The sequence below is a fragment of the Cetorhinus maximus genome, chromosome 9, assembly GCF_964194155.1.
Source record: "Cetorhinus maximus chromosome 9, sCetMax3.hap1.1, whole genome shotgun sequence".
NCBI classification, from domain to species: Eukaryota; Metazoa; Chordata; class Chondrichthyes; order Lamniformes; family Cetorhinidae; genus Cetorhinus; species Cetorhinus maximus.
Window position 1 is genome coordinate 104,309,398 of NC_135887.1, and position 27,404 is coordinate 104,336,801.

At 43.8% G+C, this 27,404-nt stretch overlaps 1 protein-coding gene across 11 annotated transcripts in view; it reads left to right on the plus strand.

The window, feature by feature from the left end:
• pde3b (phosphodiesterase 3B) overlaps positions 1-27,404 on the plus strand; it is a 259,595-nt gene that overhangs the window by 225,071 nt on the left and 7,120 nt on the right. For 10 of the 11 annotated variants that reach the window (XM_078549237.1, XM_078549228.1, XM_078549229.1 and 7 more), the window contains 7 exons: positions 3,645-3,852; positions 4,812-4,906; positions 5,476-5,630; positions 8,944-9,081; positions 10,726-10,837; positions 17,410-17,523; positions 19,237-19,436. In XM_078549237.1, coding sequence (XP_078405363.1) covers positions 3,645-3,852; positions 4,812-4,906; positions 5,476-5,630; positions 8,944-9,081; positions 10,726-10,837; positions 17,410-17,523; positions 19,237-19,436 — 1,022 coding nt within the window. The remainder of the gene's footprint in view (positions 1-3,644; positions 3,853-4,811; positions 4,907-5,475; positions 5,631-8,943; positions 9,082-10,725; positions 10,838-17,409; positions 17,524-19,236; positions 19,437-27,404) is intronic. The other variant, XM_078549230.1, reaches the window with a different exon arrangement.

A 27,404-nucleotide genomic window follows, 5' to 3' on the forward strand; every position in this document is an offset into this window, starting at 1 on the left:
TCCATGCATCTGCTGCCTTTTCCTTCTAGGTGGTCAAGGTCGTGAGTTTGCAAGGTGCTGTTAAAGGAGCCTCGATGAGTTGCTGCAGTGCATCTTCTATATGGTACACACTGCTGCCACTGTGTATCAGTGGTGGAGGGAATGAATGTTTGAAGTGGTGGATTGGGTGACAGTCAAGCGGACTGCTTTGTCCTGTATGGTGTCAAGCTTCTTGAGTGTTGTTGGAGCCGTACTTGTCCAAGCAGGTGGAGAGTATTTCACCACACTCCTGACTTGTGCCTTGTAGATGGTGTACAGGCTTTGGGGAGTCAGGAGGTGAGTTACTCTCTGCAGAATTCCCAGCCTCTGACCTGCCCTGGTAGCCACAGTATTTATATGGCTGGTCCAATTTAGTTTCTGCTCAATGGTAACCCCCCACCAGGATGTTGATGTTAGGAGTTTCAGCAATGGTAATGTCACTGACTGTCAAGGGGAGATGGTTACGATTCTCTCTTGTTGGAGATGGAGATTGCCTGGCATTTGAGTAACGGCAATGTTACTTGCCACTTATCAGCTCAAGCCAGAATGTTGTCCAGGTGTTGCATATGGAAACAGACTGCTTCATTATTTGAGGAGCCGCAAATGGTACCAACTATTATGCAATCATCAGCGAACATTCCCACTTCTGACCTTATGGAGAGAAAGTCATTGATGAAGCAGTTGATGATGTTGGGCTTAGGACTTGTTCCTTTGTGCTTGGTATGACTCCAACCAGTGATGGGTTTCCCCCTGATTCTCATTGACTTCAATTTTGCTAAGGCTCCTTGATGCCATGCTCGGCCACATGCTGCCTTCATGTCAAGGTCTTTCACTCTCACTTCACCTCTGGAATTCAGTTCTTTCGTCCATGTTTGTACCAAGGCTGTAAAGAGGTCAGGAGCTCAATGTCCCTGGCATAATCCAAACTGAGCGTATGTGAGCATGTTATTTCTGTGTAAGTGCTGCTTGGTAGCACTTGTGACGGTATCTTCCATCACTTTGCTGATGATCGAGAGTAGACTGCTAGGGCGGTAGTTGGCCAAGTGGGATTTGTCCTGCTTTTAGTGGACAGGACATAGCTGGGCAATTTTCCATATTTTTGGGTAGATGCCAGTGTTGTAGCTGTACTGCAACAGCTTGGCTAGGGGGGCAACTAACTCTAGTCTTCAGTAATAGGAGTGAGAAGCTCAAAACAATTAATATTATTCACTTGGTTCCCTATTATTTCTAGTATGATTTTTGTGCCTTCTATTCTGAAGACGGTCACAAAATATTTATTTAATGTCTTTGCGATTTCCTTATTCCTCATTATAATTTCTCCCCCACCAGCCTCTAATTCTATCCTTAATCTATTTAGTTAACTACAGATGGATCTCTTTTCCAGTGAAGTGTTTATTTCTCAGTGGAATGTATATTGTTGAGAATTAAGAAATATTTTCTTAAATGTTTACCATTGCTGATTTGCCATTGTACCTTTTATCTAATTTTCCAATTTATCTTAGCCAACCTTCCCAGCCAACCTGTGCATTCTACTTTTGCTGATTAGTGTTGTCCAATTTATATGAATATTGAAGTTCCTTATGATTATTGCATTGCCTTTGTTACAAGCTTCTATAATATCTTGGTTTATAATCTGTCCAATAGCATAAATACTGTTAGGAGGCCTATAAACTACTCCCATTAGGGTTGTCTGATCTGTCTTTCTTATCTCCACCCATGTTGATTCTACTTGCTGCTCTTCTGAACCATGATCACTCCTCACTACTGCCTTTACAACATCCTTTATTATTAGGGCTACCCCCACTCCTCATCCATTTTGTTTTTCTAGGAATATTTAGTCCCCACCCTTGGTCACCATGCAACTGTGGACAGAAATTTCCCCGTTTGGGGGGGGTTGTGCAGGGGCAGGCGCAGCCACAATCGGGGCCACGCCGCCATTTTACATGGGCGGGCCAATTAAGGCCCGCCCAGCATGATGCACGCCCAGAAGCGCTGAGCGGGCAGGGGGGATTCCCTGAGTCAGGGCATGTGTGTGAAAGAGCGCAGAAATATCCCTGAGAGGTGCCTCAGAGAGATTAGTTAAAGGTTTAAAAATTTAAATAAAGAAAAGGAAATATTTTAAGACATGTCCCCTCATGTGACAGTGTCACATGAGCTGGGACATGTTCATGAATTTTGATGAAAAATTTTATTAATGAAACCTTCATGAAACCTCACCCCGTCCGTGGATGAGGTTCCATGAAAAATGAGAAGGCCGCTTGGGCTCTTCGCCTGCCCCCCAACCTTAAGGTTGGCCAGGCAGTCCTGTTAATTGTTTTAATGACTATTTAAATGGCCTTAATAGGCCTTTGACAGTTCAGCGGGCATGCAGCCGAGTCAGGTGCGCGTCCGCTGAACTGAAAATCTAAATGATGCGTGGTGATGTCGGGACGCCCGCCTGACATTACCGCGTGTCATTTTACGTATCGACGAGCGGGCCCCACCCCCACTCACCGACCCAAAAATTCTTCTGCATGTTTCTGTAATGGCTATTCGGTCAAACTCATTTATCTCTATTTGTGCTATTAATTTGTTCTCTTGTTACAAATGCTTCATTCATTCAGATAAATTCATTTTAACTTGTGACCATTACTCCCTGATTTGATCTTATTCACTGATGCACTATTAGCATTAAACATTTTGCCCCTTCCTGTCACACACTTCATCTAAATCAGTGCACTACTCTGTGGCCTTCACTTTTTTCTTTAGAAATATAAATTTCCTCTCACTTGAACCCTTTTCCCCCCCTGACCCTTTTTATTACTGGGGCTATAGATAGGGCTTTAAAATAACATTTACTCGGACTGGAACAGCTCCTTCTTCCCCCAGTGTAGGTGTCAATGCGCCATGGATTGAAACCCGTTTCATGCACCACTCTTTGAGCCAACTGATCCTCTCTGATCAATTTGACCTTTTCTAATTTGCGTGGGGCTCAGATAATAATTCAGAGATTACTATCTTAGAGGTTCTGCTTTTCAATTTGGACCTTAGCTTCTCAAATTCCCTCAGCAGAACCTCATTCCATATTCTACCTTTGTTGTTGATACCTAAGCCACCACAGTAACTGTATCCTCACCATAACTAATGACACAGCCTGCTGCTGTTGCTTAATATTGTAGCACTAATTGTCATCTGTTTTGGCTGTTGGCGAATACAAAAGATTGCAGCAGTTTTTAGTAATCATTAATTTGAGCTGTACTTTGAAGCAGCGGTGCATGCTGCCACACAGTGTTGAAATGTGGATTTACATCTGCAATCTCCCATGCTGCTGAGATTAATTTCAGTTGTGTATAAGTAACAACTGGAGGCCACACAGTGCTTCAGGGGAAGGAGGGGGAAATTGTTGAAGAACAGGTCATCTTGCTGCATATTCGTCGCTTTTAATTGGTAGTTCAAAAGAGCGTTGTTGGATTGCTGGAAGCAGGTCGCCCTCCTGACTACAATTGACAAATACAACAGATAAAAGAGATGAGAAAACAATTTAGAATAAAATACACACAGCTTCATTCTCACAAATTAAAAAGTTTCAAAGAAAAATATCTATGATATGGCCTTGATTAAGCTGTTAAATCTTTCTTTTCTTCCAGGTACTTCTCCTAGCCTCAGTCCTGTGAATTCCCCAATTCACGGACCTGGGGCAATGATGGGTTTTAATCGCTCACCGGTAGAGTTTCCTGATACAGCTGACATACTGACCAAACCCAGGGTGACTCTCCATAAACCAATTGGATACACGCTCAGTTCTCCAGATTTTCAACAATCTTTTAGAATGTCAAGCAGTGTTCTCTGCAGCAGGTACATGATGCATTACTGAACGTGTTGATTGAAAGCTAATTGTGGGATTCGAACCCCTTTATAAAAGAATGAGGTTCTTCTAACGTTTCACAAGGAAGTTTATAAAATAATGTACTGTTATGTGATTGCTCGATGTCACGAACAAAGCTGGCTGGAAACTTCTAGTTGTAGTTAAAATGAACAGGGATACCAAATCTCCAAAGTGTGAGTTGTAGCTTAAATGATCCCAGTCTGTGGTATTTTGAAAACCTCTCACATATACCTAATCAAAAATGTAAAACAAGTACTTGCAGTGCAGCACATTGTAGGTATTCATGATTTTACTTCTAAATTGCTTACCATATTAAAGGGAGTTGTAATTTTTAAAAAATGCTTTATGATATGTATTTTTCTTTCCAGATCATCTGTAAATGTTCCATACTTGTCAACTAAAATAAAGATTCCATTGTGATATAAAACTTGATAATTACTACAATAAGAAAAACCTTCAGTTTTATTGCGCAGTTTCAGAATGTGACATTTCCAATGTGCAGGAAAACCTGGATTATATTACTTCCGCAACCATGAGCAATCTAGAGCAATCAAAAAGTGCTTTTTGTTTTTCTAGATCTATCTCCCAGTCACTGATGTGATTTTCCTACAGACCTGAAATACAAGTTGTTTTCTCTTAAAGCATCAATGAGTGCTGTTTCCTAAGACTAGTTAGTTATAAAGTGATGCAGAGTAGTTTTGTGCAGCTAGGCCTATTGGATTTGGCTTGGTTTTCCAGTCCAGGTTTTTTTTAATATGGAAAATCATGCTTTTACAAACAGGAGAGTTCAACCAGTTTTGTTAATTTTGGAATTTAATGCAGAATGAAGATATATGAAGAAGGAAACTTGGTCATTCTGGATTATTGGCAAATAAATTCGATTCATAATTGTTTCTTATGTTTGCTTTGTAAAATTAATTTGTTACAGCTGCGGACGACATATGCTTAGATCTGTTCAAAATATAGATTTGGGAGAAAGCAGTTTGCAGTCTGTTGCAGAATCACCCCGTGCCAAAGGACAAGGTATGTCAGTGAAAAATTCTATGGTTGTGATCATTGAGTTTTCCTCCTTCGACAATAATTTTCACTCATGGCTTAATACTGATGGGATCTGCTTGTTCATGATTAGCTAGCAGCATGTTGGCATAGCGTGATGGATATTGTTATTTTCTCTCCTCTTAAAGGGATTTATGCCACTATTGTGAAATACTGAATTTTGAAGCTTGGCTGAGACCTGGTAGAGTTTTTCACAATTTGGATTCACCCAGTCACTTTCTTGCAATAAAATAATACAATAAAATTATATTTTTTACATTAAAGGCTTATGATCAGAAAAAAAATTACAAAGCATAAAAATAGTTTAAAATATTCTTTTCATGAATTGGATTTGAATTTCAGTAATTGTTTTATTATCTTAGTATCCATATATGCATTGCTCTTGTGTTTAAGATCAAAGTTTAAGATATAAAAGTTGAGGTTATGTGCTCATCTAAGAAGAAAGTACTTAGAACTTGGGTATGTAAAATAACACTTCTATAAACAAGATGAAACACTGAAAGAATAAACTGGAAGAATTTGTGCTTTTTTTTAAGATGAAGGTACTGAAAATACTGCTACTAACAGTGGATCAAAGGAAGAACAACACATCTCGGGGACTGAAATAAAGGAACAGCTAGAAAATGAAGGATCCATAAAATTTACAAACAATGATGATCATCAGACACAAGTGCAAAATAATCAGTCTATGGTGCGATAAATTTCTGCCACTGAGTTTTTATTTTTGTTTACTGACTTAGCAGTAACACATTGGATTTGATCAGTCATACCTGTATATATGAACACTTTACATAGCATTCTCATGGGACTTGTACATAAATTCTTATGTAAACTTTAAACTTTTCAGAAGTCAATGATAGCCAATCTTGCATGAAATATTTTTGACATTTCAAGTGTTTTGAAGTTGAAAATTACCGATAATATCAAGAATATTTTATTGAGTCTATTGAAATATTCTGCCGTAGGAATGAAAACATTTTCTTCTTGGGACTTCAGTCACTCATGGAATCAAGTTATTTATATAGATACTTTCCATAACAATTTGTACAGATCCCAGAGGGATATATTGTTTATAAAGCAGACTGAATAGATAGGAATAAATTTTAAACAAAGAAAAACTTGCATTAAATGGCGCCTTTCATGACCTCAGGATTTCTCAAAGTCTTTACAGCCAATGAAGTACTTTGGAAGTGTAGTCACTGTGGCAATATAGGGATTTTTAGGCTGAACCTGATAACGGCAAATGTTGATGCACTGCAGAAGCTGAATTACAATCTAGAAATTCCCTAAGAGTTGAGGGGTATAGACAGAGTAAATGCGAGTAGGCTCTTTCCACTTAGATTCGGAGAAATAAACACGAAAGGACATGGCTTTAGGGTGAAAGAGGAAAGGTTTAGGGGAACATTAGGGGGAACTTCTTCACTCAGAGAGTGGTGAGAGTGTGGAACGAGCTAACATCTGACGTGGTAAATGCGGGCTCACTCTTAAGTTTTAAGAATAAATTAGATAGATACATGGATGGGAGAGGTCTGGAGGGTTATGGACTGGGTGCAGGTCAATGGGACTAGCGGAATAATATTTTGGCACAGACTAGAAGGGCCGAATGGCTTGTTTTCTGTGCTCTAGTGTTCTATGGTTCTATGACTTTGCAATCAACCAGCTAGTTGGAGAGCTGGGGGTGGGGGAACAGACTGGGAGCACTTGCAGGGAATATTGTTTCACCTTTAGTAAATTAATATCCCTCTTATATTGTATGAGTATATTTCTTTCAAAGTTTTGTTTAAGAAACATAATTAATGATAATGTGAAAATATCACTTGATAAGTCTTAGCCACTTCAATTTGATATATTGTAACCCTGCTTCAAATCTGTTTTTCCTGCCAGCAATAGTTAATAGAATAAGACCAGAAAATGCTTGGAGCAGTAGGTAGACCAGGCAGCATGTGAAGAGAGAGAAACATGGTTAATGCCTCAGATTGATGATTGTTCATTAGAATTGAATGAAGTTGAAGATTTAACAGTTTGAAAGCAAGTGCAGCGCCGGGGAAAAGGTATGGCATGCGTGTGGTAGGCCTAAAATAGATGGGAAGAAAGAATAAAATATGGAAGGCAAGCTTGTCCAACTTTTGCATTTTCTTCTCACTCGGGGCCGATGAGCGAATTTCAGAAAGATAAGGATTGGCACAACATGAAATGTGAATTTCAAAATGAAGTTGAGTTATGAAGAAAAGAAACAACTTGTTGATCAAAACTAAAACAATGTCAAAGCAATAAGTTGATAATTTTTAAAAAAAGTAATTAAAGATTACCATTAGAGTGTGAGAGGTTTGTCTGGCTCGCTCCCAATCACTTGGTGCTCACTCACCCACCGTGTGAGTGGGTGTGACTGTGTGGGGGTGATGGTTTGTGGGATTCATGAGACTGCAAGTGAGCCAGACACACACACATTTCCCTCACTCACTCTCGTGTGCACTGTCATTCAATCACTCATTCATTCTCTCTCCCGCACTCATTCATTCCTTCTCTGTCCGCGTAGTCTTGCCTGTGTTCTCTCCCCCCGCCCCACCCCCCAGCATGGGCTTGCCTGTCTTCTCTCCTTCCCCCACCTCCGTGCGGGCTCGCCTGTGCTCCCCCCCCCCGCTGCCAGGCATGGGCATGCCTGTGTCCTGCCCCCCCACCCCAGCACGGGCTTCCTGTGCTCTTACCCCCAATCGCGCAGACCCACACGCACTGCCGCTCCCCACGTTCGCTCACCCCCCCCCCACTCACTCTCTCGCTTTCTTCCCCCCCAACGCTCGCTCTCCCCTCCCCACGCTCGCTCTCGCTCTTCCACCCCCCACGCTCGCTCGCTCTTGCCTCCCCCCCTACGCCCGCTTGCTTGCTCTCGCCTCCCCTACGCCTGCTCGCGCGCTCTTGCTCCCCCTCCCCCCACCCTTGCTCTCACTCCCCCTCCCCCACGCCTGCCTGCTTGCGCTCACTCCCCCCCACCCCACCCCGCCCTTGCTCGCTCTCGCTCCCCCTCCCCGCACGCTCGCTCTCACTCCCCCTCCCCCCATGCTTGCTCTCGCTCGCTCTCATTCATTCACACTCCCTCTCTGCCACATCCTTGGGCAACAAGTCTTTTTATCCTCACCAGAAACCGCCACCGCCACCCCCCCAACTCGCACAATCGCAGCCAGCCTCTTCCAGCCCAGCCATGTGTCTCTCCCCACCACCTTGCCTGGCCCAGCACAGAGCGTGTCTTTTCCAGCCTGGCACGGAGCCCAACATGGGCCCATGGGATGCACGTTAGGCATGCCTGATGTAAGGTTTGTGATAGTTTGAGGGGTTGGAGTGATTAAATGACAAAAGCGGTTTTGGTGCAAAAAGATGTGGTGGTAATGGAGCAGTAAAGAAACAAAACAATGAATCCATGGAAGGCGTAAATGGCCACAACAGAATCATTTCCAGCACCTATTTTCTGAGAAAATGGGAGCAGAGGTTATGATATGAATTTGTTGAACTTGAACTTGTAAATTGCCTAATTGAAAGCTGAAATGCTGTTCTTGCAGTTTCTGTTGTACTACCATGTAGGAGGTTGAGGTCAGAGAAGGTGACAGTGGGAGTAGGATGAAGAATTAAAATGGCAAGTGACTGAAAGCTGAGGGTCATGCTTGCAGACTGAACAGAGGTGTTCAGCAAAGCAATGATCCAATCTGCTTTCGGTCCCCCTGCTGTGGAAGAGACTGCATCGTGAGCAGCAATTATAGTGTACTAAGTTGAAAGAAGTACTAGTAAGCTGTTATTTGGCCTGGAAGGAATGTTTGTGGCCTGAGATTTTGGAAAGGGAAGAGGTGAAAGGGTAGGTGTTAAATTTCCTGTGCTTTCATGGGTAGGATCCTGGGAAGGGAAGCAAGTGTTGTAATTATCATTATTGGAATAGTTGGTCACATTTGAAAGAAAAGATTTTTTATGATGTGAGGTTCTGCGACATAACCATTGTCATTTTGCCTCTAAACCAACAGCAGCTGCCAGAGCTTTTGCTGGAGCCAATAGAAACACAAAGCACTGAGCTATGCATGGAAAAGCTAAATAGTTGGAATTTTCCGATTTTTGAACTTGTAGAGATGACTGGTGGACAATCTGGAAGAATTCTTAGTCAGGTTAGTTTTCTTACTGATGTTATATTTTGTTATGATTAAGTGAACATTAATTTTGACACAAACTTATGCACAATGACATGAAGTAAAAATATCGAGAATAAAACTGAATCCTAAATGCCCATGTTTTGTTAAAAAATTTGATTAAGTTCATGAGCCAAAAATCCATCTTAGAAAAGTTATGCATAGATTATTATACTGTAGTTGAGATTGTGAACATTTACAAATATTTCCTGACCTTTGTTCTGCAATGCTAATTTTTAGGTCCATGATTTGCAAGAATAGCAAAACAGAAGTTTGTGCAATTTGTAAACAAGGGATATAACTCAGGATCTTTATTTCTATTTCAAAAATCAAAGCAGTAACAACCCAGGCACCCATTAATATAATTTTTAGTGGTTAAAAGGATTCTAAACTTCAAACATGTTTTAAACTTTTCTTTACCAAATAGTATTTACTAGTATACTATTATACTAAATGCTATTTGTATTTATTTAATAATGGAACAGCAACACTTGAACTTTCAAAAACTAATTCAAAATTAAAAAGTAGCATCAGTGAGCTAGAAAAATGCACTTTTATGAAATATTTATGTACCAGAGTGAACCAGTAGCTTGCGCGTTACACCTTCAAGCAAAATCCAACTTGTGAAATTGAAAGGTGCTGACTGTTCTCAACTGGCCTGCCTAATGAAGCACTGGACCAGTTGCAACACTTACGTCACAAGTGAGCAGAAGAAAAATGAATGACCCCATTCCTCCTTAGGCCTGTCAAAGGGATACTTTCCTACAGTAGCAGTGTTGTGATTTGAAACTTGGAAGTGTGTTTGATGCTGACTAACTATTCACCATTGATAGCAATCATAAAAGGATTTTGAGTAAACCATCATAGCTGGAGGTGAAATCACGATGATTAAAGATAATGACAATGGTGTCCAACTAGGGAATATATTTAAATTAGATTGCTAGCTCATTTTAATGGTGATTTCAACATTTAAATAAAAATATATTTATTATAGTTATAATGCAGCAGGGGAATACAGGTTCAATACAACAAAATTCCCAGTGCAGTGAAGTGGAGACCGGTTGTCTTTCTGAGAGTTGAGGGGTTGAGGAGTTGGGTGCTATAGCACACTTCTTTTTCTCCTGTTGGCTGGTTGAAGAGCAGCATTGTGAAAAACCTCTAAAGATGGTTTGTGGCTTGAAAGATTGGAGGAAAATGAAGGGGTTTTTATGCGAAGAAGCAAAAGTTAAATTATATACTTGTTGTCAGTTATTTTTGACTAATTTTCCTTTTAAGACAAAGAAATACTTTACTACCTGAAGCATATCAGTTATCTGTCTATAGTAAGCCTGATTTTTGAAAACAAAACTGCTCTGTCTACTAAATTTTTACGAACTTCTGGCACTGCTCATAGCACACTGCCCAATAAAGTTTAAAATGCCTGAATGTACAACAAATATATGGTCCGTGTATACAAATATGGCCATGCGTAAACCAATGATGGAGAATTTGTTATAGGTGATGCCCAGAAGCTATTAAGATGGTCAAAATTTGAGAACTCTGATTCTATGCATTCTCTGCCCTTTATCAGTCACTTTCCCTTTGTAAGTTTTGGCAACCAACAAAACCGTTTTGGTCTTTTAGGTCATTTATTCCCTGTTTCTTGATACTGGCTTATTTGACCTCTTCAAAATCCCCATTCGGGAGTTCATGAACTACTTTCGTGCACTGGAGAATGGTTACCGTGACATTCCTTGTAAGTATTAATAGCTCCCTGTCTTATCTAGCATATCTATATATAGAGTACGTTCTCATCTGTAGCATTGCAAGTGCCAAATGAGAATGATTTGTCTTTTTTTTGCCTTTAGTGTATTTGTGTTATTTTCTCTCTCTCCTCTTCTGCTTTTGCATTTCTCCCTTTCATCACTCCTGCTTCTCTCTCCCTAACTTATTTTTGTTTGCACCTCTCTCTTTTGACTCTTCACTTTTCCTTGGTTTCCTTTGAGAAAGGAGGTTGTGGGTGGCTTGGTTTGGTAGCGAAAGGAACCACTGACTGCAACTGCATGCATTTTTTGGTGGAAGTGCAGGGAAAATGTTGCTATCAGTGGTTTATTTTCTACGCTTATTTCCGAGCATTCATGCTTTTCTCTCCTCAAGCTCCTAATGCAACCCCAACCCTTCCCCTTTTCAACAGCTCATCTCCTTCTTACCCCTTCATCTGCTTTCATTCACCTCATCCTTAGCTCTCCACGCACTCACTCTCACTCACTCATTCCCCAACAGTAAGAGATCCCAGTTTGAACTTGTTTCCTCCTTTTCATCCTTTCTTCCTTTCTTTTAACAAGCTCAGAGGGAAACAAAGACACTTGCTGCTGATCTTGAAGGCTGTGCTGAGAGATCTAATGATCTGTGTTGACAATCTTAACTCTCTTGACTTAAAATTGATTGTAGCACAATTTAGTGGGGATTCTCAGTGTCGAATTACAGGGACATCATCAAACTGCCCAAACATGCAGATACATTAAAGAATTCTCATAGACATTAACCAGAAAATGAAAAGTACTAATAATCGAACCACCTTTTTAAAAAAAATTAGAGAGAGTGAAATAAAGATTGGGACATATGTAATTATTTTAAAAATCTAGTGTAAAAATCTACTAATTAATAATATTGGAAACATTTAACGACATTCCAAGAATATAAAATATTTTTTCAAGGCTAGATCAGTTGTTCAGCAATCGTTACTATGTGAATCACTGTTAAAAGCCCAGTTATGCTTCATTGAACAAGGCTTAATCTTTGTGGGATTTCTGATGGTAATATTAGAGCAAAAAAAGGGGAAGTATTTGCCACCTCAACCGTTTTCACTGATTTCTGGCTCTGGCGGTAGGGTCCTTGCGCAGCTCACCATTAGAAACCTAGCAAATTAAGTAAAAGCCCTTGAGATCCCAGGGAGAGTGGCAAATTGGATCTAAAATTGGCTTAGTGGCAGGAAGTAAAGGAATAACGGTTGCTATGTGTTTTTGCGACCAGAAGGCTGTTAACAGTGGCGTTCCGCAGGGCCCAGTACTTGGCCCCTTTTTGCATTTAATATATTAATGATTTAGACTTGTAGGGGGCATGATAAATTTTGCAGATTATACAAAAATTGACCATGTGGCTGACGCTAAGGAGGAAGGCTTTAGACTGCAGGAAGATTCAAATGGTCTGGCCAGTTGGGCAGAAAAGTGGGATTAGGCTAGGTAACACTTCATTGATGGCATGAACATGATGGGCTGAGTCATAATTATCTCAGTATGATTTCAGTCAAATTCTAGGTCCATACTTTCCTTCAAGCGCTATTTGTAATGCTCATCTATTTTGTTTTCTTTCATCTGCCACTTAGATATCTGCTTTTCTAAGTACAACCTGTGGAGAAGTATTGATTAATTACTACTTTTTAAAAAAGATGTTATATCTTCGATCTCTAATAATGTACCAATTAAAACAAAAAAAACTACAAACCACCTGAAATGGAATTCAGGAGAAGCTCCTTAACACCCAGGAAGCATTTAGAATGTGGAACTCACTACCACAAGTAGAAGTTGAAGCACATAGCATAGATAAATTTAAGGTGAAGCTAAATACATATATAAGGGAGAAAAGAAGAGAAGAACATGTGGTTAGATGGAGATGAAGTAGAGTGGGAGGAGGCTCAGGTGGAGCATAAATGCCAGAATAGACTTTACACTCTGAATGACCTGTTTCTGTACCATAAATTACAAGCAAATTCTATATACAATGCTAATACTTCAGGACTGACAATTTAAAACAAATCTGAATAAAATGGATGAATTTCTTTTCTTTCCAGTTTGTATTAAAATATGACTAGCAGAGACCTGCAAAACACTTGAGTTCAAATTAATATGGAGAGGCGGTGGCGTAGTGATGTTGTCACTGACAGAGAACCAGGGTAATGCTCTGGGAACCTGAGTTCAAACCCTACTACAGCAGATGGTTGAATTTGAATTCAATAAAAATAGGATGATCATGAAACCATTGTTAACTGTCGTAAAAACCCATCTGGCTCACGAATGTCCTTCAGGGAAGGAAATCTGCTGTCCTTACCTGGTCTGGCCTATATGTGACTCCGGACCAGGTTGACTCTTAAATGTCCTCTGAAATGGTCCAGCAAGCCACTCAGCTGTATCCAACCATTAGAAAGTAAATAAGGAAAGAAACCGGATGGACCATCCAGCATCAACTTAGGTACTGTAAACGGAAAACATAGCCCTGTCGAACCTGCAAAGTCCTTCTTACTAACATCTGGGGATTTGTGCTAAAATTGGGAGTGCTGTCCCATAGACTAGTCAAGCAACAGTCTGACGTAGTCATACTCAGAATCATACCTTACAGATAGTGTCCCAGACACCACCATCACCAGAGGTGGTGCCACAGTCAGGAGGGAGTTGCTCTGGGAGTCCTCAACTTCAGACCCTACAAAGTCTCATGTCAAACATGGGTGAAGAAACCTCCTGCTGATTACAACGTACCCACCCTCCCCTTAGCTGATGAATCAATATTCCTCCATGTTGAACACCACTTGGAGGAAGGACTGAGGGTAACAAGGGCGCAGAATGTACTCTGGGGGGGGACTTCAATATTCATCACCAAGTGTGGCTCGGTAGTACCAGTATAGACCGAGCTGGCCGAATCCATAAGAATTTGGCTGCTAGATTGGGTCTGCAGTAGCTGGTGAGGGGCCCAACATGAGGGAAGAACATACTTGGCCCCTTCCTCGCCAATCTGCCTGCCACAGATGCATCTGTCCATGACAATATCTGTAGGAATGACCACCTGTGGAGACGAAGTCCTGCCTTCACAGTGAGGACCCCTTCCATCGTGTCGTGAGGCACTACCAACGTGCTAAATAAGATAGATTTCAAACAGATCTAGCAACTGAAGACTGCGCATCCATGAGGCACTGTGGGCCATCAGCAGCAGCAAAATTGTATACAACCACAATCAGTAACCTCATGGCCTGCATATCCCCTACTCTACTATTGCCACCAAGCCAGGGGATTAACCCTGGTTCAATGAAGAGTGCAGGTGGGCATGCCAGGAGCAGCACCAGGCATACCTAAGAATGGGGTGTCAGCCTGGTGAAGTGACAACTCAGGACCACTTGTATGCCAAGCAACAAGCAATAGACAGGGCTAAGTGATCTCACAACCAATGGATCAGATCTAAGCTCTGCAGTTCTGCCACATCCAGTTGTGAATGGTGGTGGACAGTTGAACAACTCACTGGAGGACGAGGATGCACAAATATCCCCATCCTCAATGTGGGAGCCCAGCACACCAGTACAAAAAAATAAGGCTGAAGCATTTGCAACAATCTTCAGCCAGAAGCGCAGAGTGGATGATCCATATCGGCCACCTCCAGAGGTCGTCAGCATCACAGATGTCAGTCTTCACTCCGTGATATCAAGAAACAGGTGAAGGCACTGAATACTGTAAAGGCTATGGGCCCTGACAATGTTCTGGCAATAGTACTGAAGACTTGTGCTCCAGAACTTGCTGCACACTTAGCCAAGCTGTTCCAATACAGCTACAACACTGGCATCTACCTGGCAATGTGGAAAATTGCCCAGGTATGCCCTGTACACAAGAAGCAGGACAAATTCAACCCGGCCAATTACTGCCAGTCTACTCTTGAACATCAGTAAAGTGATGGAAGGGGTCATCAACAGTGCTATCAAGTGGCATTTGTTTAGCAATAATCTGCTCACTGACGCTCAGTTTGGGCTCCGCCAGGATCACTCGGCTCCTGACCTCAGTACAACCTTGGTTCAAACATGGACAAAAGAGCTGAGGTGAAAATGACTGCTGTTGACATCAAGGCAGGATTTGACCGAGTGGTATCAAGGAACCCTAGCTAAACTGGAGTCAGTGGGAATCAGTGGGGCGGTGGGGGAAAGCTCTGCTGGTTGGGGTCTTACTTAGAACAAAGGAAGATGGCTGTGGTTGTTCCAGGTCAATCAGCTCAGCTCTAGGACATCACTGCAGCGGTTCCTCAGAATAGTGCCCAAGAAGAGAGAATCTAACCTTTGCCCCTTGACGTTTCTGTGGCATTACCATCGCTGAATCCCTCACTGTCAACACCCTGGGGGTTACCATTGACCAGAAACTGAACCAGGCTAGCTATATAAATACTGTGGCTACAAGAGCAGGTCAGAGACTAGGAATTCTGTGGCGGGTAACTCACCACCTGACTCCTCAAAGCCTGTCCACCATCTGCAAGGTGTCAGGGGTGTGGTGGAATATTCTCCCGCTTGCCTGGATGAATGCCGCTCCAGCAACACTCAAGAAGCTTGACACTATCCAGGGCAAAGCAGCCAGCTTGATTGGCACTCCAGCTACAAACATTCACTCCCTCCACCACCGACACACAGTGGCAGCTGTGTACCATCTATAAGATGCACTGCAGGAATTCACCAAGGCTTGTTATACAGCACCTTTTAAATGCACAACAGCTACCACCTAGAAGGACAAGGGCAGCAGGTGCATGGGAACAGTACCACTTGGAAGTTCCCCTCCAAGCCATTCACCATCCTGACTTGGAAATGTATTGCTGTCCTTTCACTGTTTCTGGGTCAAAATCATGGAATTCCCTCCCGAACAGCACTGTAGGTGTACCTATATCACAGGAACTGCAGCGGTTCAAGAAGGCAGCTCACCATCACCACCTCAAAGGCAATTAGGGATGGGCAATAAATGCTGGCCTAGCTCACATCCCATGAATGAATGAAAAAAAACCTTTATTGCAACAGTGCTTATTTAAATACTGGGTTCCTAGTTACTCTTTCTTCAAAAACTTTAGGGGATTGGTTTTCTCAGATGGCTGGAGTGTGATGCAGAATGATGCCAACGTGTTTAATCCCTGTAACAGCCGTACCAGCTCTTGGAGGCCTGCTTCCTCACCTTGCCCCATGCTTACGGAGGGATTCCTCTTGAGCTATATATTGCCAATCGTCTTGCCAAGCTCTCCAATTGTTAAAACTGGTCAAGATATAAAAATACAAATTTTGTCAAGAGTCTGGCTCCTTTATAGGCATAGAATATGAAAGTCTAATTTGGAACTGCTTTTTCCAGAGTTGAAAAGGCAAATTTACATCTGAAGGGCTCAATACTATTCAAGGAATGTACACATTCTTTCTATCTGTTTTAGTTTCAGCACCTATCATCAAACAAAACAGCTTGCTTAGGATTCAAATTTCATAACACCATTATAACCGTTTCTTCCTTGAGCCTTAGTTTATATGGTGGCATGCTCATTGGGGTGAGACTGTATAGAAACTCTGGAGGGAGGGTATGGTCTGTTATTATCATCATCTTTGTCTATAAAATCAATGCTGATTATTATTTTAATTCACTTGGCAGTTTTTCGAAAGCTTTTCTCATTCAAATCTATTGAATCTTCATTTTTACCAGGCTTTACCAATTCCCTTATCCCTCCACTCACTTGGTGTCTCCATGACTGGAGGCATGGCTGACCAAATAAAACCCAACAAGAGATGTGCCCCTTAAACTCACCAATCAAAACAGTCCAGACAGACAAAAAAACGAGTATTATTACAGATAACTGACACTGTTAATTTATCTGGAATACATATTTGAGACATGGAACTCCGACCTGTGTGTGGGGTGGCGATGGCGGGGGGTGTGGGGAATAAGGTGGGCAATACCACTTTCAGGTCAGAGCTGCAACCTGCCCGTAATGGTTAGATGTTATGATATTCTCACATAGTTTCTCCAAGAGGACTGAGCATTTGGACAAACTAATACAGGATTCACCACCTTTGCATCTAGTTCTGATAAAGAGTCATACGGACTCGAAACGTTAATTGTATTCCTCTCCGCAGATGCTGTCAGATCTGCTGAGTTTTTCCAGCTATTTTTATTTTTGTCACAGGATTCACCATACTTCCACTTGGGAACCATATATCAGCATGAGTTATTGCGCTACAAAGAAAAGCACCTGGGGAAGACTAATAAGAAGGCCAATGGGGGGGTAGGAGGTGTTTAAATAAAAAGCAAAAAGCGTTAATACCATGCTGGGCAGGACAGGGGCTGAGGGGTAGAGAGAAGGTTACAGCAGGGTAAAAGAGTATCTACTGAAAAAATATCTCGTGATGTGAAATAACTGGTGATTTTTTGAGCTTATCAACAAAGGGAGAAATTTTCCCAACCATTTTATAGGAGCTAATGCTTTTTTAAGAGAAAGAAAAATCATTAAAATGGTTTTTACTTTACCTATTGTCTTGTCATGTTCCACTATTTTGAATAGACCACAACCGTGTCCATGCCACTGATGTGCTTCATGCTGTTTGGTACTTAACAACTCGGCCCATCCCAGGATTCCAGCAAATTAACAGTGATCATGTAATGGGAAGTGACACAGGTATATGCTTTGCACTGTTTTAGCAGAATTGCTATCATTTTTAAACTAAGATAACACCAAAATGTCATTTGGAGACTGGTGAATATATTCGTTTTTGGCATGATTGGACATTTTTAATGATTAACTCAGAACTAATTCTTTATTCCTGAATCCTGGAGAGCTTCTGTGTATTTGGTATAGTACTATACATATTTAATTTGCATAATTTTTAATTCCCTTCATGAAAAGGTGCTTCTATGTCAATTTTATGATATAAGAAATCCACAGGTACGTAACTTAATTGAGAACAGTTTAAAATGTGTAGTGTCACACCTGTGCACTGACACACCTCTTTCATTGTTTTATCCTATTGTATCTAATTGCGATAATTCATAGCTGTGTACCATCTCCATGGAGGAGCATTATAATAAAATGCTTGGTTGACACTGAAGAAAATTGCATCTGATGGCTTTAAAACGTGGTGCTGTTAAACTTGCAGTTAGGACAGTGGGAAAAATCACAAAAGCCTTTCTAAATATTAAAAAAAATCATTTTCGTAGCCGACTTAAAATGCAATGCTTTAGATTTAAAATATCCTTTGAGCTACAAATCAATCATTTGGCTCATTTCAGAAGCAGGATGTTATGTACCAAAGTGTTTGCTATGCTGCCTAGTTCTTCAGCTCACTTAAACTTTGTTATTCTTACTAGCATATTACATAATTAAGCAACTTTACTTCATTGGATGACTTGAATATGGATGACATGAATATGGTAACAAATTATGACATAGCAGCATCAGCCTTCTGAGTTCCAAGCATCAAAGTTCTTCATTTTTTTGAGGGGAAAATCAAAAAGGAATTTGATGTCAACATTTTTAACATGACCTCTTTGTGCCTTAAGTCACTGTTTGATGAAAAACCAGCAAAATAATCTTTTGGCTGGAGTGCTTTATCAGTTTGGAAGAACTGAGTTAAAGTTCACACTGTGAAGGTGATACCAAGATCGCTTTTCATCATGGTGCTTCTAAATTTAAATTTTAAGGTTACTTGCAAAGCATTTAAAAATGCATGACTGCAAATATATTTTCATCGCAATCTATTTCCTTAATTGTGGGAGCTCTGACTGTATTAGCATGTCAGTTTGATATTTTGCATAATCAAAAATACTGTTTAAAAAGCGTTTTGTATGTAGAAAAGACTTAAAGGAAGGTAGTAAGATAGTGTCCTGAGATAGTTCATAGAGTATGGATGATAGTTTGAGACTGTCCTTTTTAGGGACAAAAATGTATTAATAGTTAGCAGGAGGTGCTTTTTGCATTGTACTCTGCGCTGTGGTGCTTTCTTTTGAATATTGTTTTGAGGTTTTTAAAAGTCAAAAAATGTAATTGTCATCCACAAATGAAAATTACATGATCAAAATAACCATGTCCTGAGACTTGGAGAAAGCTAAATACTTGCCAAAAGATTTAAGAGCAAGCAAGACCTGAGACTCCATTCAGCAATGCATCATTTTCACTTTTTTCTTCCATTATGATTGTTTCATTTTGTTGTCAACCAATTTGATATTGGGATAATCAAAATATATGTCGTGTTTTATAAAGTGCCCTGGGTTTCAATCATTATAGTGACTATAGAAAATGCTATGAGCTTTTCCAGGAAGCTTATTGCTGCATAAGCTGAAAAACTAATGTGACTTCATTACAATACACCTTTAAACATTCACTATTTCTTAGATTCTGACAGTGGAATATCACCAGGCCGGGTTGCGTATATGTTTTCCAGAAGTTGTGCCATTTCGGATGATAGCTATAGCTGCCTCGCATCAAACATCCCAGCTCTGGAGTTAATGGCACTTTATGTTGCAGCTGCCATGCATGATTATGATCATCCTGGGCGTACAAATGCATTCTTAGTAGCAACAAATGCACCTCAAGTAAGTGGGTTTAATTAAGCATGGAAATAATTTGAATTACTTGATTAAATCATTGCAGTAATGTATTCCTAAGAAGGCTTAACTCTTGTGAAGTTGGTACATGATTTTAGTGCTAGTCTTTGCTCAAGCCTTTTCCTGGTGGGCAATTAAATCACCAACTCAAGCTTACCACTTGGGAGAATAAGGGCAGAATTTTCCGGCTGACGTGCGGGTGGCGTAGCCCACACGTCAGCGCGCGGCAACACGATATTTCGGTGAGCGGGCGCGCTCAGTTCGCCCGCCATTAATTGAAAGGCTTATTAAGGCCCTTAACTTGCCAATTGTTCAGGATTTTGAGGGGCCCGTGCGAACTTCGGGTCGGCACATGGGCCCAACAGGCAGGCGGGTAGGAGATTATTTGAGAAAACTTTTGCAATGTCAGGATATGAGGACTCAGAGGGGTTGTTCATGTTTTACATGAAGTTATAATTGATGAAAGTGTTTAAAACATACCTGTGTGCTTGTTAGTTATTCTCATCAATGTCCAAGAGGTTTTTGTGTAATTTGAAACCAGTCTGCAGATAGCATTCTTTTTCAGCCTTGCAGCTTTCCGGAGGCCTCCATTTAGCCTGGGGCTTTGGGTTCTGACCTATCCAGTGGAGGCAGCTCCCTTGAGGAGGAAGGGAGGGATAGAATAAGTAGGAGGCCAGGACTTAACAATCAGCCTCCAGGGGAGACTCCTTTGGGTGTCCAGGCGCAGGCACAAGGGGCGCAGGGCCAAGAGGTTGTCCAAGGTGCAAGGGGCCACAGGCTACGCCACTATCCTGCTGCCAGGGTATACAGGCGGCGAAGCAGCTACCTCAATATGACTGAGGTGCAGTGCCGAAGGAGGCTCCAACTCTCAAGGGAGACAGTCAACTATATCTGTCAGATGATTGGCCCTGAGATCTCCCCTAACTGTGTGGGAGGACACCCCATGCCAGCAGCTCTGAAGCTCACAGTTGCCCTCCACTTCTATGCCTCTGGCTCCTTCCAGGGCTCGGTGGGTGATCTTTGCGGTGTCTCCCAATCAGCTGTCCACACTTGTGTCAAGCAGGTTACAGACGCTCTGTTCAGACGGGTATCCACCTTCATCCACTTCCACTGCGACCAGATAAAAACAAAAAGCTACTGCAGATGCTGGAAATCCAAAACAAAAACAGAATTACTTGGAAAAACTCAGCAGGTCTGGCAGCATCGGTGGAGAAGAAAAGAGTCGACGTTTCGAGTCCATATGACCCTTCAACAGAACTGAGTATAGTTAGGAGAGGGGTGAAATATAAGCTGGTTTAAGGTGGGGGGCGGGGGGAGAGAAGTTGAGGGTGGGGTGGTTGTAGGGACAAGCAAGCAGTGATAGGAGCAGATAATCAAAAGATGTCACAGACAAAAGGATCAAAGAGGTGTTGAAGGTGGTGATATTATCTAAGAAAAGTGCTAATTAAGAATGGATGGCAGGACACTCAAGGTACAGCTCTAGTGGGGATGGGGTGGAAAGACTGACAAGGTATTAGTTATAGATTTAAAAATAATGGAAATAGGTGGGAAAAGAAAAATCTATATAAATTATTGAAAAAAACAAAAGGGAGGGGGAAGAAACGGGGTGGGGCCGGGGGGAGGTAGTTTAAGATCTAAAGTTGTTGAATTCAATATTCAGCCCGGAAGGCTGTAAAGTGCCTAGTTGGAAGATGAGGTGCTGTTCCTCCAGTTTGCGTTGGGCTTCACTGGAACAATGCAGCAAGCCAAGGACAGACATGTGGGCAAGATAGCAGGGTGGAGTGTTAAAATGGCAAGCAACAGGGAGGTTTGGGTCTTTCTTGCGGACAGACCGCAGGTGTTCTGCAAAGCGGTCGCCCAGTTTGCGTTTGGTCTCTCCAATGTAGAGGAGACCGCTTTGGGAGCAACGAATGCAGTAGACTAAGTTGGGGAAATGCAAGTGAAATGCTGCTTCACTGGAAAGGAGTGTTTGGGCCCTTGGACGGTGAGGAGAGAGGAAGTGAAGGGGCAGGTGTTGCATCTTCTGCGTGGGCATGGGGAGGTGCCATAGGTGGGGGTTGAGGAATAGGGGGTGATGGAGGAGTGGACCAGGGTGTCCCGGAGGGAACGATCCATACGGAATGCCGCCGGGGGGGTGAAGGGAAGATGTGTTTGGCGGTGGCATCATGCTGGAGTTGGCGGAAATGGCGGAGGATGATCCTTTGAATGCGGAGGCTGGTGGGGTGATAAGTGAGGACAAGGGGGACCCTATCATGTTTCTGGGAAGGAGGAGAAGGCGTGTGGGCGGATGCACGGGAGATGGGCCGGACACGGTTGAGGGCCCTGTCAACGACCATGGGTGGAAAACCTCAGTTAAGGAAGAAGGGGGACATGCCAGAGGAACTGTTTTTGAAGGTAGCGTCATCAGAACAGATGCGACGGAGGCGAAGGAACTGAGAGAATGGGATGGAGTCCTTTCAGGAAGCGGGGTGTGAGGAGCTGTAGTCGAGGTAGCTGTGGGAGTCGGTAGGCTTGTAATGGATATTGGTGGACAGACTATCATCAGAAATTGAGACAGAGAGGTCAAGGAAGGGAAGGGAAGTGTCAGAGATGGACCATGTGTAAATGATGGAGGGGTGGAGATTGGAAGCAAAATTAATAAATTTTTCCAGGTCCCGACAAGAGCATGAAGCAGCACCGAAGTAATCATCGATGTACTGGAGAAAGAGTTGTGGGAGCGGGGGGGGGGGACCGCTGCGACCAGGCAAGTCAGGCACAGCGAACCAGAGGCTTCGCAGCCATTGCTGGCTTCCCCCGTGTCCAGGGTGCTATAGACTGCACACATGTGGCCATCAAGGCCCCAGCAGGTGATCCCGGTGCCTTCGTCAACAGGAAGGGCTTCCACTCCATGAACGTGCAGATAGTGTGTGATCACAGGAGGCAGATTCTACAAATCTGTGCAAGGTCCCCAGGCGGCTCCCACGATTCCTACATCCTCAGACACTCCCAGGTGCCGGGGCTCTTCAGTGCTTCGGCTCGGCTGGATGGTTGGCTGCTGGGTGACCAGGGCTATCCCCTGTGAAGGCGGCTCATGATGCCACTACCCCGTCCAAGAACAGAAGCTGAGCAGCGGTACAATAGGAGCCAGGGCACCACAAGGGCTGTGGTGGAGAGAGCCATCGGTCTTCTCACGATGCGCTTCCGTTGCCTTGACTGCTCAGGGGGCGCACTCCAGTACTGTCCAGATCGTGTCTCTCTGATCGTGGTAGTCTGCTGCGCCCTGCACAATCTTGCGCTGGAAAGGGGGGATGCAGTTGACGATGAAGACCTTGACGCCCTGGATGAGGCTGCACATGATGAATCCAGCAGTGCCTCAGAGGTTGAGGAAGCACAGGGCGATGTTGAGGGGCACAACGACGACCCGCGTTTACACCAAGGAGGCAGGGACACCTGGGACAATTTAATCCAAAGAACCTTCAGCTAGCTCCACACATGGATCAGTAGGAACAGCATTGCCTGGAACTTCCACACGTGGCACTTAGGTGCTACATCTTCCTCCTTATCAGCTGCAAATGAGGCCTTAGTATAAAAACATCAATGTCCACTCAAGCACTCGTGATAATTATATGAAAAAGAAAAAAGCACCACAGTGAAAAGACCCTCAGCCATGCTAACAAAGGTGGGCTTTATTGTGTCCAAAATTAAAACACACATGATTATTTCACAATGACAGAAAAATGGGTCCCTATTCTAAGGCCAACACAAAATCACCAGTGACATACCCGGGGAGTGCCTAAGGTGCCTTATGCTTAAGTTTCCAGGTGCTATGTCTACATGCCGCCCCATTGCTCTGAGTGGCTTGTGAGACAGCCTGCTGACTCTGCTGTCCTATTGGCCTAGATGACCTTGGCGGGTGTCCTCTGGCCCGTGGAGCCTGTGATGGCCCCGCCTGGGAGGGTGTGGCCAGTTCCTGAACTGGCACCTCCCCCGTTGTTGCAGCCTCAACGGAAGAAACGTTGACTGGCAGAGGGGCAGAGGAGCTGCTGCCCTCATCCGGAGCACCATGAGAGAAGTTCGCAGCGACGACAGGCAGCTGTTGCTCCAACGTGAGGTCCATTTCGACCTCCCTGCTCACCGCAGATGCTTGGGCACCGAGTGCCGGTGCTTGGTGTCCACACAACATCTCCCACAATGGGAAAGACCACCTGTGGCCAGTACCGCTGTGAGGGCTTGCAGGTCAGAGCGTATCCCAATCATATTTTGATCCATTCGGTTAGAGCCCCTCTCAATGAGAGTCGCCAATCTCTCATTGAAGGAAGCCTGAAGCTCTGCCCTGAGGGCGGAATCTTCATGTGCACTCTGCCTAGACTCCTCCGTCGCAGAGAGCAACTGAACCACTCCCTCATGCAACCCTGCCAGATGCAAACGCACTTCCTGCCACCTGTCCTGCAGCTGCTGCAATGGGGACAACTCCAGAGGCATGTCATCAGTGCCGGACTCAGCATGTGCCTCGTCCCCTGCAGCCCTCCAACTGCTGGAGCCATCAGCATTCTCTGCCTCTACCATCTCCTCCAGCGATCGTGATGTGCCCTCTCCACTGTGACACGGGACACTAGCCGACGGTAAAGTCCCCACTGAGGTGTGTGTGTCTGCGCTGGTGCCTGGCTGGCTGAAATGATGTGCCGCAATTGCACATGTTGCCCCTCAGGTGTGATCGGGGGGCTGCGGTGCGGACGTGTGGGTCACTCTGGTGGTGATGCTGAAACTAACAACAAGGACGGTGCATCAGTTCCGTTCATTCATTTCAACCTTTCATCCCGTTCCCTCCCAGCCTCATAAGCCGCTCACCCTTAAAGACCCTAAGGAGAAGAACATTGGTGAGGTGAAAATGAGTCAAGACAGGCCCCAACCATTAAACGCACATGCAGACAGGCTGGTCAGAAGGCCTCATGAATGCCACATGGCTTGTTATGAACCATAGGAGTGGGGAGAGTGCAGGGGTACCTGATGTGAATGCGTTGTTGTCTGGATAGTTGTGGGGCTGAGGAAACATCTCAAACAGTAGTGACAATTTCCACCGAACACGGGAGATTGAGAGGTCACATTATTGCCCTTCATTCTGTAAGGGGGGGCATAGACCGGGTGGCCAGAAGGCAACATTTCCCCTTGGCACAGGAATGAGTAACGTGGTGGCATTCATCTAAATTGAGTGCCATGAGGTTCACAGCTGAGGTGCTGAGGACCTTTTGGACAAAGTAATGTGGGCCGCACTGGCTGAAAGGGTGCAGGAGGTCCCAAGCCCCCTAGAATGCAATAAGTCTTTGGCTGTGCAACAGCGATCCAATAGCATGTTAGACCATGGTGATAGTGGTCACAAATGGAGTAAGGTGACTTTGGAAGGTGGTGGAGACGCTATTCCTCAAGGGGACAAGGGTCCCTCCTGTATGACCCAAACGTCAGAATGTCTCAGTCTGTGAACGAGCATTGTTGCTGTATTAACGATTGCAGCAACCATCAGTGGTTTGGATGGTGGGCAGACAGAGTGGATGGGACTGTGGACCTCAAATACCTGCCTGCTGGACCCCAGCCTCGCTGCCCTGGCCTCCTGCCCAGCTCCATGGCCTGCTCCTCGAAGGGTATGAGGCGTTGGAGGAGGGCGCGCCCACCTCTTGTCCTCAGGCGCTCCCAGGCATTGTGGTTACTTTTTGCCTGCAAAACAGAGAAGAGGATTTATTGGGGCAGCTCGCTCATGTAGTCTGCACGCGCACGCCGCACCCCAACCACAGTGGCCCACCTGAGGCCTCCAGCGGCTCCTGTCCACACTACTCGTGATCAGTCCCCAGAAGATAGTATGGCTAGTCCCAACCCCCTCCCCCAACGGTCCCCTTGAACACATTCAGCGTCCATCACTTTGAATAGCACACGTGTCCTAGCACCCATGGCAACGAGGAGCAAATAGGTGCGGCGCCAATGCCAGCAGATGGGACTTGCCCAAAAGAACTTGAGGCACCCCTTGGACCATCCTATTAATATCAATATGACATGTGTTGGAATTCTGAGTATGTGTCTACTGGCCTCCCCTGCAGCTTTCCCCCAAACTACTCATATGCCACAGAAACCAACATATGCTGCGGGGAAAGCCCTTCTTCTCCTCAACCACTAAGGCTAATGTAAGCATTGTCAGTACCCATTTGCCCACCCAGCATGTGGTAGATGCTCTATGCAGTAACGGCAGCCATACATGGGGGATGGTGGTCAAAGGCTAAGGCTGCCTTCTGGGTCAAATGGCCAAGACAAACATGGTACTCACCCGTCCAGAGCGCAGCAAATCATTGAATCGTTTTCTGCACTGTGTGCCAGTGTGCCGGACATCATCATGGGCACTTACAACCTCACCCACCTCCTCCCAAGCCTGGCTGGTGACATGGGGGGCCCTCCTCCTCCCATCCTCAGGATACAGAATCTGACACCGATTTCCCACCTCTTGCAGGAGGACAGCAAGGCATGCATCCGAAAATCTGGGGGCACAGTGGCCCCCCCCGCTGGCCTGTCCTGCAGCCTGCCCCCCTCCTCCTCCACCACCTCCTCTGCCCTCCATGCAGCATTTCTTGATCTCTGGGTGGCCATGGTGCACTGCTTCAAGCAGGCTGCCTGGCCACTCTTTAAACAGGCTGCCGGCTCCCCATTGGAACCGGCAGCCTGAGGCCGCCTGCCCCTGCGACTATTTTCCCGTTCTCCATGGGAGCCACAAAGCCGCGGGGCGGGCCTTAATTGGCCCACCCGCAGAAATGGCGGCGCGGCCCGTTTCGCCTGCGACAATCGGCCTGCCGCTGAGTCGGTCAGGCCCACCCGACTGACGAATGTAAAATTCTGGCCTAAGACATTTTAGATCAGTAGACAGAGAAGGTAAGTGATAATATTGTTCCCTCGCAATAAGTTTGAGTCCTGCCCTGCTGAGTACAAGGCTCCAGACAATTGTAGCAGGGGGAGCAGAAGTTTTTTCCCCAGTTATTTTCTTGCTCCATTTCTCCCTTACCCTTCCGTCAATTTCTTGATTTCTCTGCATTGATATTTTTATCAGCAGGTTGAGAGTACCTAATTCATTTCAGCTTCAGTAACCTTTCATTCCAGCACATCCAATGTAATCCACTTTTATCAGTGTGGCATACTTGACTGAAAGATAATTTTAGTTGACAAAAGCAACCTATAACTATGAAAGATAGATTCAAAATCATTGAGAATTGTTTTCACTCAGTTGTCAGAATCTGGAACACTCTACCTGAAAAGGTGGTGAAAGCTGATTCTATAAATAATTTTAAAAGGGAGTTGAACAGTTACTTCAGGATGAGGAACTTGCAGGGTTACAGACAATTAATTATGATGTGGGTCTGAGTATGACAGCTCTTTAAAAGAGCCAGCACAGGCACGATAGACTGAGTGGCCTCTTTCTGTCCTTAATTTTCTATTGTAACATATAGATCTTCTGTCTATACACAGAGTGAAGTCAGATGACATTGTTTTGAAATTACATTTTTTATAAAACAGTTTTATTGCACCCAAATTTCAGTAACTTTAAATTCGGTGCAGTCAGCAAATAAGATTCTATGAAGCATACATTTAAGGTGCATTTTATATATTTTTGACTGTTATGTAGCTTACAAATATAAAGTAAAATCTTTCCTTTTTTTGTTCCATCTTTCAAACTCATTTAATTAAATCTAGTCAGCCCAAGATAAAAATACAGTCTTGGACATTTCAGATGAAGTGCTAAAGAACTGGGCCAAAGAACTAAGTTACTTTATTGCTCTATTTGTAATTATCTACATGGGATTTGTGACTAATATTTTGAGTATTGTGATAACACTTCACCAAAATGACAAGTAATGACTTATTTTTAGAGTATACTGAATCAAGACATGGGCACGAATTTTGCGGTTGTAATGGCACAACTGTCGTCATTCGCCATAATTTAGCTGT